Below are 12,229 nucleotides of genomic sequence, written 5' to 3' on the forward strand. Positions count from 1 at the left end.
TTTTTTTTTTTGAGACAGGGTTTCTCTGTGTAGTTCTGGCTGTCCTAGAACTCTGTAGACCAAACTCAGGGATCTGCCTGCCTCTACCACCCAAGGGCTGTGATTCAAGATGTGCTGTCCCCACCTGGCTCTTTTTTCCATTTTTAACTCTCCTACATATTTAATTTTCTAGTAAGACAAGTGCTTATTTGATAGGTCAGGCAGGTCAAGTTGGTGTGGACATTGTTACCATGCTACCCCTCATAAGAGGTGGAGGGAAACCCCTGCGTTTTATCTAACACTTAAAAAGAGCTGGTGTCATTAAATGCTTACTCTATAGAGCTGGCCATAGACTTTATCTGATAAAAGTGAACTAGTGAGTTTGATTTTACTGGTCCTATATATCTCAGGTAACTAATGATGCTGTTTACTTAGAGCACTGTCAGAAGGTAGAGCTCGGCTCCAAAAAGGATCACAGTGCAAGCCCTTTAAGATGGTCCATGCTTTGGGCTTATATAAAAACTTAGTAAGAACAAACAACCTTAGACACACAGTTGAGTATAGTGGAGAAAGCCTTTAATCCGAGTACCCAGGAGACAGGCAGGCAAATCTCTGAGGCCAGCCTGGTCTACACAGCTAGTTCTAGGACAGCCAGGGCTACATAAAGTAACCCTATCTTGAGAAACCAAATAACAATAAAAGAAGTTGTTTTCGAAATATGCACTGCATTCTGTTTTTTTGTTAGAGATAGGAGCATCACTCCACACTGTCCTGGAATAAACTTGATGGCCCAGGCGTGCCTGGCTTTGCACTGTCTTGATAATTAGTGAGTTTTTAAATCAGCACTCAGTGGCTAGAAATGTTCCTTGCCTCACCAGAATAAAGTGATAGCTTAGATATTTTTTCCTCAGCATTGTTTTTTTACCCTTGAGTATTTTTGCCTAGTAACGTATTTTTTTTTACTCTGAGTATTAACTGAGAGGGATAGGTAAGTTTGAAAATGTAGCAACTGTTCTGTAAATAAAGTGGGAATAAGCTATCAAAAGAATTTGTGGGCCTCTAAAATCATAATGTCACAAAATCAAATTGCAGATGAAGCACAGATTCTTCGTACTTTCCCACTTAGTATTAGGCCTTTTGTTCACCTGAGCATACACACTACTAATTTGTAGAGGACCCTGTTTAAAGGTGATCCATAAAGGAGACGTGAGGTGATTTAGTGGTTCTTGCTGTGGATTCCCACATTAAACTTAGAATTTGGCAATAAATAAGTTTTATATAAGGGTTTTGGTGGTGATCAATTAAGCAAAGTAGTCAGTTCAATTCTGTGATGGACACAGTGATAGAATATCCTGGTACGATGAGGCCTCTGGCCCAAACATCAGCCCAACAGTTAAGGGAAAAAAAGTAGTTTCAGATTTACTATATAGTAGGTGAGAGATGAATACAAATATGTGCCCTATAGCAGTTTGTTCCAGTAACAGCACCTTGAACTCAGTCCTGCCTCTGTGCTGCTCCTGCTGGGTTTATAAGGATGCACCACAACATCTGGACAAACAGCATTTTCTATCATGATGGGGATAGTCTTTATTTGGTGTTTAGTCCAGTAACCTTCAGCCAGATGGCTGCCAGCACCTGACACAAATAATTAAGAACTAAGTTTTTATTTAGTTGCCTGTGCATACTGTTTATATTAGACAGCACAGCTCAACAGAGAGCTCTCTTGCATACTCTCCCCCTGGGAATTATTGAAACTCACACTGAAATGTGTTAGTTTATAATTAAGATTTTTAAAGTTAGGAAAAAAATTTAAGTGTTTTCATTATATATGTGTGTGTGTGTCTGTCTGTCTGTCTGTCTGTCTGTCTGTCTGTGTATGTGCATAACAGGCTTTTTAGCAGTGATTCGGTCAAACCTATAATCCAATTTGAGTCTACTTGTATTTGAGATTAGTAATTATTTACTCTGCTTTTTTGAATTCTTAAAAAATTAACATAAAAATGTTTGAAATTTGTTTTCTGCTGCAGGATAAAATATATTCATTTGATACATAACTGTTTCTGTTTCTGATATTATTCATTCCCACGTAAACACTTATAGCAGACCTATATATGTGACTGTCTTCCTATTCACAGATACCTATGTTAAAAATTAAAGTCGTTCTTTACTTTAGAAATCCCCAAATCATTTTAGGCTAACACAACAGCTTTCCACCCCTTCTAGGATAAAAGTGTGGGGAATCACATTTCTGCATCAGCCACAGGTTCCGTATCATCAAGTTTAAGTACACTAGCAATCTTTGGCATCACAACAGTCAGAAGATACTAGGAAATAAACATTTTTTATTTTATCTTTTTACATTTGGTCAAAGTACTTTATAAACCAGTGAAAATGTAATCATGTGACCATTTTATACATCAAATATATACAATATAAAAGGTAGTATTAAAAAGGGGGTTATTTTTGAGTGAATATGAGAAGAATCGGCAGGGATGCTTGAATGTTCTCTACAAAAGGTTGAACTCTATAGAATTAAACTGGCATTGTGGAAAAGGTTTGTTTTTTTAAAAAAAGACTTATGTATGTGAGTACACTGTCTCTTCAGACTTACCAGAAGAGGGCATCGGATCCCATTACAGAGCCACCGTGTGGTTTCTGGGAATTGAACTCAGGACCTCTGGAGTAAGTGCTCTTAACTGCTGAGCCAGCTCTCTGGCCCTGGGAAAGTTCTTTTGAAGACACTTAGAACTTAATAACACAGTACAGATTGCTCCCTTGTTTTCCACCCTTTAGTATTATGTTCATTTTGGTTATCTTAGGCTTTTCTTGGACTTCATAGAGAAATGTTTGCCTCCAACTCACAAATGCATGACCTGGTCTTTGTTCTTGCAGCATTTGGAAATCTTTGAATTACAATGCTGTTGCCAGCTACCATAATTCATGTAGGGATTGTACATACATACATACATACATACATACATACATACATACATACATATATATTCCCCTAATTAAAAAAGGACATGAGTGCTTGTCACGTGTCTTTATTGCAGCACTCCCCCACGACCTAATCCTGCCAGTCATATATAGTTGATATCCAGTTTACAGGCTGTGCAGATATCTGCCCCTGCAACTCCCTACTCAGTATCCATAGATGTCTGTCTCTCTCAACTTGTCAGAAGGACCTGGGGATGTGGGGTCAGGGATGTCGGTGATGGAGACCCGAGTGTGAGTTTACTCTCTTGAGCCAGCCTAGAAGACCAGCTAGAGTTTTGAGTTCTAAGACAACATTCTGGGCCTTGAATCATGTTTTCTTTCCCCAGTTAAGAGAAAAATTTTATTTCAAAAAGGAAAAACTGTCACTCATATAAGCTGAATGAAAACCTGTCTTTTGTTTTGTTTTGAGACAGGGTTTTACTTTATTAGGCCTAGACAGGCCTCAAATTCAAGATCCACCTTCCTTCCATTTGTAAGTACTGTGGTCTCAGAAGTGTATTGCATCTTGCTAAACCTACTGAGTTATAATTTGGAAGGAGACTCAGGAGACCTGGGCTGTCTTGTTCTTTCTGTTCTGAGATAGGGTCAGGCTAGCCTTCCCCTCCTGATCCCCTGCTTTCTCTGAAGTAATTACAGGGACACACCACCATGACTGTCAAGTTCTGGATTCTTAGCTCTCTTTGCATCAACAGGATAGCTAAACAAACTCTGTGTCCCTTATCAAACAGGAAACCTACTGCTATAGTTAGTAGCCTTTCAGGAAGATTTAAGGTCTGTGGGAACTGGAAGTGCAGGTAACTTGGTGTGAGTGTTCAAATGGGTTTGTTATTCAGGTGCTTCTGCAGCTTAACTGGACGTTTCCTGTCTAGTGCTGGGTGAGAAGAGTTGCTATTATTATTCTACCCCATCCTGGCGTGTTAGAGAGCAGGAGCCATCCTGACTATTCTGGTCCTTTCAGCAAAGACTTCACCACGCTAATCAGTTCATGGAACTCTGTGTTCTGAAAGTGACCACGGTCAGTGAATTTGTACAATTTGGTTTCCAGCCTATCTGCCACTTCTTGTTGTTCTTTCCAGGGAAGGAAAGGGTCATCAGTAGAGCCAAACTGTACAATGTGAGGGCAGTTAGCCTTGATCTTCTCCCACTGCCAGGGGCGGCTGAAGTACCCTGTAGGAGGGGAAGAACCTATCAATGTGCATGAATTGACAGCATCTGAAATGTGCATCACGGAGAGATGCGAAAGACCAGAGACCTGAGTTCAGAGGAGTCCTTTGGTTTTGGTCTCTGTAGGGCTTGATATCATATTGACTTAACAAAGACAAAGTAAAAGGGTAAAAATAAAACCAGGTCCTGGGATTTATTCTAGACTTCGGGTTGGAAAAGAGAGCTACCTCACATCCAAAGGTAAGTCAAAAATCTCCCATCTGCTATTTTTTAGGGTTGAGAGAGAATAACTGTTCTGTAACTTGAACAGTCTGCCCTGTGTTTAGGGAGGGGCTTTTCTAGGAGCTCCTTCTAAAGACTTACCACTTGCACGCTCATTTTCATCTCCCAAGTCTGATGTGTATGCAGACACCAATACGAGAGCATATACCTGATGTGACTCTGCATACCTGCAATGAGAAAGACAGTGTCAATAATACATGGTGTTACGAAATCTGAAAAAAAAACAGTAACACACCTGATGTTAAGTTCACAGAAAGGTAGTTAGTGTATGCTTCTGAGATTAACACGGAAAAACATCAAGAGAATTTCACATTCACTGTCTCTGACGTGTGCATTTATCCACCTTTATATGTGTTAGCATTACTTCGGTGGTCAACATTCAGATTTCTGGGCTCGGCCCTAGAGCATGTGGTTGAGAGAAATGGGACTAAGGCTCAGGACCCTGCATTTTGAGGCATGTAATCTCTAACCCATTTGACTAATGTAAGTAATCTGTGAACTCTAAGAAAAGCTGGACAAGGGTGGGAAAATACTTGTACAGTCCCTTGCACATGCATTCTCATCTGTGTTGTAGTACATTTGGCTCCACTCCCAGACAAACTATCACTGGCCCCTTAAGGGCAGGAGTTAGAACAGCAGCCTACACAAATAGCACACCAGCTCATTATCTGCAGAAGCCCTTGGTCAGCCAAGAGTTGGCTGAGGAATGATGTGAGACCTTTGAAGAAGTTTTTGTGCTAGGAAATGTTTAGGGCTAGAATTCCATTCTGGAGGATAAACCTCTTTGTTGCAGACAGGGACTGCCTACAGCAGGCTGGGATGGCGACATCTCAGTAGCCCGAGGCATCTCTTTGTAAAAAAACAAAACAAAAAACAAACAAAAAAAACAGTTGTTCCCATTTCTCTTAACCTTAGCCCTGGACAACGGCTGTATAGATTTAATTTGTGAATGACTACCTTTTCAGTTGGCCTTGATGTGCATAATTATTTTATTATTATAGCTGATTTTCCTTTTTTTTTTTTCCTTTTGCTCTGGTGAATTCTGTGAAACTAGATGTTCCTTGATGCAATGATTCTTAAACAATTACAAATTGAGACATGGGGCACAGCACAGCACAGTCCTAATGTCTCAGGTGCATGCTGTGTGCTCTCATCTTGGAAACAATGTAATTACTGCACAATAGTAGTTCCAGATTAATGTTTAACTTGCAAAGGAAGTTTGAAGAAATTATTAGAAAATGAAATAGAGCCAACATCAGGATCCCGAGAAAGGAAAAAACTATTGAAGTTATGAAGTAAATTTTGTACAACATTTGAGAGGGGTTGTATAGAATACATAAAATTCTATACTAGTAAAACTAAGTCAAAACACTGGGAGTCTTAGGAGAGTCATTGTGTGCAATGTGCAGAAGCAGAAAGCTAGCAGAACTGCTGAGGTAAGGGTTAACATGATTCTTTCTAGCCACTGCCTGGCAGCTTTGCCCATGTCGTTTATCATTAGACCTTCACAGGAAAATGCAAGTAGCTGGCCTCAGAGCTCTGAGCTCTAAAGTACAATAAGTCAAAAGTTAAAGTTTAATGATAAGTTTGCAGTTATTTTGGCCACAGACCTGGGGATAGGGGAAGCTTGGAACTTTCGGGAACAATTATAATTCTTGATTCTTTGTGGGATATGGATATTCTTTTGAATTTGATCTTGTAATGATTGTACAATGTATATTTTTTTTCCTGCCTGCTTTTGGGGTATCAATAAAAGACTGGGGCAAGAAAAAGGCAAGAGAGTGAGTAGAGGGTGAGTGAGATGTGCATGAGGTGTGTGTGAGGTGAGTGGAGTGTGGGGAGAAGAGTGTGTGAGTGTGAGTGAGAGAGAGAGAAAGAGAGAGAAAGAATGAGTGAAGAGAGAATGTGAGGTATGTGTGGTGTGTGGGTGAAAGGGGAGAGCAGAGGTGTGTGAGTGTGGGAGTTTGAGAAAAGCAGAGGGCACAGGAGAATGCAGAATGCGTGCAGCCCCAAGCTGCAAGCGAGCAAGCGAGCGAAGAGACAGAGTGCAATTTTAAGCCTTGAAAAATTGCCTATCCCTTTGTACCCAAAAATTTGTCTGTGTCTGTTTATTATGCACCTTCTAGATAGCCCTGCTTCCATTTGAGAACTCCAATCAGGTGTTGAGGCTGGACCCCAACACCTTTCCCCCAGCTGGTTACTCAGAAATATCAAACCCACAGAAGACACGAAAAGTACCCAGATTCATTAAGGCTACCACACTTTACACTTATCTTAGTGTGTGTCTCCTATGAATAACCTTAGTGATGTTATTACACCGAATAAATTTAGTGCTGCCTGTTTTCTCGTAGTTTAGGTCAGTTCCCTAAACTGAACTAGTTTTCTCACAGTAGGACTAGGATTAAACATTTTCCCCAAGATAGTCTTGTCATCACTTCAGGGACACGTGTTCATTTGTCCACTATCAATGATATTAAGTTTGATTGCTTGTTAAAGGTGTTTCTAGCACTTCCTATTGAAAAGGCTCAATATCCCTTAATAATTAAGTCAGCTAGCATGCCCCTTATGACTATATCAGTTTCCTGTTTCTTCATACCCTTACACACTGATAGTTCAGGATTTTTTTGTTGTTGTTGGGTTTTTTTGTTTGTTTGTTTTTTGTTTTGTCTCTCTTAACTTTAGGAGTCCATTCTTAGAAGGTTGCTGACAGACCTAATGAATTCAGAACTTACATAAAAAGATTACAACTTTACCAATAGCTGGTAAACAAGGAAGAAACAGACAGATCATGGTTCTACTTCTGAGGTCAGCACTGGTCCCATGCACACTTGTAAACATCCCTTTTGCTATCACTGCACCATTACTTTCTGGATCTGTACTCAAACACGTTATCCCCATTCCCTTGACTGGTTGTAGCCAAAAGGTGATAAAATTTGGCAAGATTCCACAACAAACAATTTACACGGTATCTTGAGTGACTGCTTGGAACAGCCTTTGTTACCAGGATAGGAACTGTGGAAAAAAGCTCAATCTTAAACAGCTGGCAGCTAATTCCTTACTCAATAGGCTAATGGGGAAGACAAGAGATTCTGATAGAAGCATTACTTAAGGGTGTACATGTGAATCCCAAGGACTAGGGGGTTGTGGGTAGGCAGGGAGAGCAACCTCTACTCTCCAAGAGATATTTGTTGGGCAGGTCAGGCTCTGTCCTAGGCACTGGGATGCCTTGTCAGTGGGCAAAGTCCCAACTTCGTGGAGCTTCCAGTCTGTTACTAGGGCCAGAGAGGAGATCAATGTGTGTTGGATGATAAAACGCTGTGGGTATACAAACAAAAAACCCAAAAACTGCTGTAGATAATAAAATATAAAGGAGATCGGAGCCAGTAGGGCAAGGCTGCTCTTTTATATGGACAGATTATAGATCTCATCCAAAAAGGGACATTCAAGCAGAGGAAAAGGAAGAGAAAGCCAGGCAGCTCGTAAGATGATGTCCCTCCTAGAAGGCTGAGCAGGATACCACAGGTGTGTACTTGGAAGAGTACAGGAACTACAATGACATCACTGTGCCTTGCTAGGAGAGAAGAGGTGAGGGGAGACATCAGAGTCGAGAAACAGGCAGCTCCTTTGGGGCCACAGCAGCTTTTAAAGGATCATTGCACCTGGTCAAAGGAACCAGTTCCTTTAAATCCCTTAACACACAAGGAAGAAATCAGGGCGGATCATGTTACCACTTTTGAGGTTAGCCCTGCTTCCTTCCTCTGCGATGGAAACTTAAGAGACACAACTATTTCCCAGGCAAGCATGTCTGCCTCGCACACAGGGTGGCAAGTCAAATAGGACCATACCTCATGGCTGCGATGGCCCCGGAACTGTGGCCTATGATGACGGTCTTCTCGTCACAGTGCAGCTCTGTCTCCATGAAGGGCAGCCAGATGCTCTCTCGAGCTGTGACTGTGGTCGGGGTAAAAGAGTCTGGTAACTGGGGCAGTCTGTAAGTCTGATGCCGTCCTAACCTCAGTAAACCCCAGCTCACAGCTTGTAAATGGAGGCTGTGTGAGCAGAGTCTGTCCTGTGCTTTAGTGGAGTTCTGCTCTCCGCCCCTCCCTTCTACACCTACCATGTGCTTAAAAAAAAAAAAAATTACATTACAACTGAAGTGAAGTCTCCCACCCACCCATTCTTCTTTTGTGAGATAGAGCCTCTTCATTGTGCAGCATAAGCTAGTCTGGAGTTTACTGTGTAGCCCAAACCAGACTCCTCTTGCCTTGAGCCCGCAAGTGTCAGGATTAAAGGCATATACCATCATCACTGGCCTCAACTCTGATATTTTAATGGGAAAATTTAAACTTGGCAAACAAATACCCCAGCTGGAGGAGGTACAGCTCAGGGGCAGAGAACTTGCCTAGGATGTGTGAGATCCCGGATTCAGTCCCAGCACCGAGAAAAATAAAACACACACACACAAAAAAAACACTTGACAGCATTCCAAAATCCATATATGATTTATATGACTTCTTTTCTGAACCAAGTCATGGATGGACTCCTCTCCCCAAAAAGGGCAAGCTTATCATTTTAAATACATAGGAACTCAACTAGATCCTGTGAGGCTTTATTTTACCTGTTTCATACAGAACACCTAAACCTTGCCTGAAGATGTCTATGTACATTTAAACATGGAAAATACAGTTGCTAGCTTACAAAGTTAAAAGTTCAATTTTACCATTCCCTGGATGCTTTTGTTACTAAAATCTTGTCTGTGTGTGTGTGTGTGTGTGTGTGTGTGTGTGTGTGTGTGTGTGTGTAGGCTTAGACCCACCACCTTGAGCTCCTTGCTTTATTTGTTCTTACTGTGTATTTATTTTTGTCCCTTTTCTATGATATTTCTGCTTCCAAGCCCCACCCTGCAAATGGTGAGCTCAAAACCTAACAGATGCGGCTTTTCAAAAAACAAATTTCAAACTTACTTGGATCAGGCATGTTTTTAGCCAAACACTGGAAACCAGGAATCTGTGATGTAAGGGAGAAGAAAAAGCTATAATAAAGAGCTTAAAAATGTGACACCTGATATGACCTTGCTTAGTTCAGTAAATATTTGCTAATGATGTGAAATAGATTAAATAGTGTTACAGGACTTCAGATGAATATACAGTCAAATATAGTAGTTCTCTATCCAGTTTTGTAGAATTCCTCGGAGACTGGTTTCTGCACTAGCAATCTGTGCTTATCTTCAAGTCATGTATCTATAGAGAAGACCTAAGTGAACGTGCTAGAGACAGAATGACCTGAGCTGAACACTGTGCCACAGAAAGACAGTCAAAAAGAACAGAGACACCACTGAGAAAGTTGGGCATCCCGTCCCACTGGCCATTTCCAGCTTGACCTGAGAGTTGGTAGCTTTGCCTATAGCTTTCAGCCACAACCCTGAAGTTTTATTCCAAACAGAAATCTTATTTTCTCCTGAAATTCTATTCTAGAGGTCAAAGCAGGAAACCAGCTGCTGGGATACGGAAGAGGGGGTTTTTTTGTTTTGTTTTGTTTTATTAAAAGTTAAGCACAGGCCAGACAGTGGTGGCGTGAACCTTTAATCCCAGCACTTGGGAGGCAGAGGCAGGTGGATTTCTGAGTTTGAGGCCAGTCTGGTCTACAGCATGAGTTCCAGGACAGCCAGAGCTACACAGAGACACCCTGTCTCGAACAAAAACAACGAAAAAGTTAAGCACAGGACCACCTAGGGTCAAATTATGTTTCTATAAAGTTCACAAAGAAGCCACATTAAACAATATGTTGTTTAAAGATTATAATCATAGTTGTAAAAATTATTTTTAAGTTTTTTTTTTAAAGATTTATTTATTATTATATGTAAGTACGCTGTAGCTGTCTTCAGACACACCAGAAGAGGGCATCAGGTCTCATTATGGATGGTTGTGAGCCACCATGTGGTTGCTGGGATTTGAACTTAGGACCTTCAGAAGAGCAGTCAGTGCTCTTAACCACTGAGCCATCTCTCCAGCCCAGTTTTAAGTTTTAAAAGGTGTAGCAAAAAGGCCAGATGGCAAAGGCACTTGCAGTGACCTGAGTTCGATTCCCAGAACCTATGTAAAGGTAGAAAGAACTAAGTCCAAAAATGTCTTCTGACCTCCAGATGCCCCCCTGCACACAATAATTTAAAAAGAAGCAAAATAAACTTCAGAATGTCATATGGGTGGGACAGGGAGCAGACGGATTATTCAGAAGATACCGGCAATGTTCTAGAGTTAGTTTGTCCTGGGAGTGAAGCTCAATTGTACAGGAAATACAAAGACTCCTTGGGTTGGACAGCACAGGAAAAAAATAAAAAACCTCAGTTTGGTAGTGTATTGTACATTATACAATCCGTTGTATATATTAAATATCACATGGTAGATTAAAAACATAAAGTAATGAATATAAATATAAAATTATCTGGAAAGTCTGGAATCAACTGGCAGCAGATGGGGGTGCGGAGGGGCCATTCTCTCCAGTTGTACAACAGGTTTTCCTTTTAGTGCCAACACCTGAGCCCTCAGCTTTTCGAGCTGCTCGCTAGGTAGGATACGGACCACATCTGCGGAAGGGTGGGCACAGGCTCGAGCCTCGCCTTTCGTTCTCTCTCCCTTCACTCCGAGCCAAGCTGGCCGAAGAGCAGGGGCTAGCATTCCTTACCTGCTCCAGCCCCTTTCTCACCCAGCCGTACCAGCCGTGGGTGGCCACATCCCCGCCTCCGTTCCCGGGAACAATCACTGCCTTGTTAGGGGACGCCATGAATGTAGACGTGGGAGACCCTTGCCCAGCTTGAACCAGCAGTTCTCAGACCAAGATTACATCCGGCCCGGAGCCCGCACTGCGGCCTTCTGGGTATTGTAGTTCTTAGATACGTGCAGGCCTACGCCTTCTCTGGCTAGAGCACACAGGCAGCTAAACTCAAACCATCAAATATTAATCACCATTGATTTATCCTTTTCCAGCGTCCTCATACTCCACATCCCTTATGTACTGGTAACAGCGTGCTCAGAAGGCGTTATCTTTTTATTAGTTGTACCTTCTTTAAGGAAGGTTTGTTTTTTTCAAATGAACTTTCCTTAATTTGTTTAAGACAGTTTCATTATGTAGCCCTTACTGGCCTGGAGCTGTCTATGTAAACCTGAGTGGCTTAGAACAAACAAAGATCTGCCTGCTTTTGTCTCCTGAGTGCTGGCATTAAAGGAATGTCACCATATTCAGCAAGAGTTATTTATGTGTATGTGCACAACATTTGGGGGTGGGGGTGGGGTGGGGGTAGGGTGTGTGAATGCCTGAGGAGTCCAGACAAGGGTGTTGGGTCTCCTGGAACTGAAGTTACAGGCGTTGGGCCAACCGTGAACGCTGGAAATTGAAGTCCAGTCTTCTGAGAGAACACCTATGCTTAATGGCTGACCCATTATTGTTTTACATCATCACTGTGTGCACACATGATATGTGTATCTCTGAGCGTAGATGAGTGTACATGTAAAGGCTAGAAGACTTTGAAAGACTACTTTCTCTCATTCCATCATATGGGTCCCTGACATTGAACTCAGGTCGGTCCAATCCGATTGTGGCTGGTTTCCTTCACTCTTACACAGTTCAGGACCTGCCCATAAAATGCAACTGTCTAAGTTCAGGATGAGTTTTTTCTGCCTCAATTAGCTCAATTAAGACAATCTCCCCAGCGGGGCAGAGGCAGGCAGATTTCTGAGTTTGAGGCCAGCCTGGTCTACAGAGTGAGTTCCAGGACAGCCAGGGATACACAGAGAAACCCTGTCTCGAAAAA

The 12,229-nt window shown here is 41.8% G+C and overlaps 1 protein-coding gene across 1 annotated transcript; it reads right to left on the reverse strand.

Annotated features, from left to right (window-relative positions):
- Positions 1 to 2,623: 2,623 nt before the first annotated feature.
- Positions 2,624 to 11,276, reverse strand: Rbbp9 (RB binding protein 9, serine hydrolase). Its single transcript, XM_021194405.2, has 5 exons — positions 11,104 to 11,276; positions 9,387 to 9,429; positions 8,268 to 8,373; positions 4,504 to 4,589; positions 2,624 to 4,143 (listed from the first exon to the last, which is right to left on the reverse strand). The coding sequence occupies exons 1-5, from the start codon at positions 11,200 to 11,202 to the stop codon at positions 3,917 to 3,919; spliced, it is 561 nt and encodes a 186-aa protein (XP_021050064.1). The 5' UTR covers positions 11,203 to 11,276; the 3' UTR covers positions 2,624 to 3,916.
- Between the last annotated feature and the right edge of the window lie 953 nt (positions 11,277 to 12,229).

This window comes from Mus pahari, chromosome 3 (genome assembly GCF_900095145.1).
Source record: "Mus pahari chromosome 3, PAHARI_EIJ_v1.1, whole genome shotgun sequence".
NCBI lineage: Eukaryota > Metazoa > Chordata > Mammalia > Rodentia > Muridae > Mus > Mus pahari.

Excerpts from the sequence above, each read along its gene's own strand:
- Rbbp9 (XM_021194405.2), bottom strand. The coding sequence starts at position 11,202 with ATGGCGTCCCCTAACAAGGCAGTGATTGTTCCCGGGAACGGAGGCGGG. Across the intron at positions 9,430-11,103 it reads TGAGAAAGGGGCTGGAGCAG|ATTCCTGGTTTCCAGTGTTT; the intron begins GTAAGGAATGCT and ends CTTACATCACAG. Across the intron at positions 4,590-8,267 it reads GGGGCCATCGCAGCCATGAG|GTATGCAGAGTCACATCAGG; the intron begins GTATGGTCCTAT and ends TTCTCATTGCAG.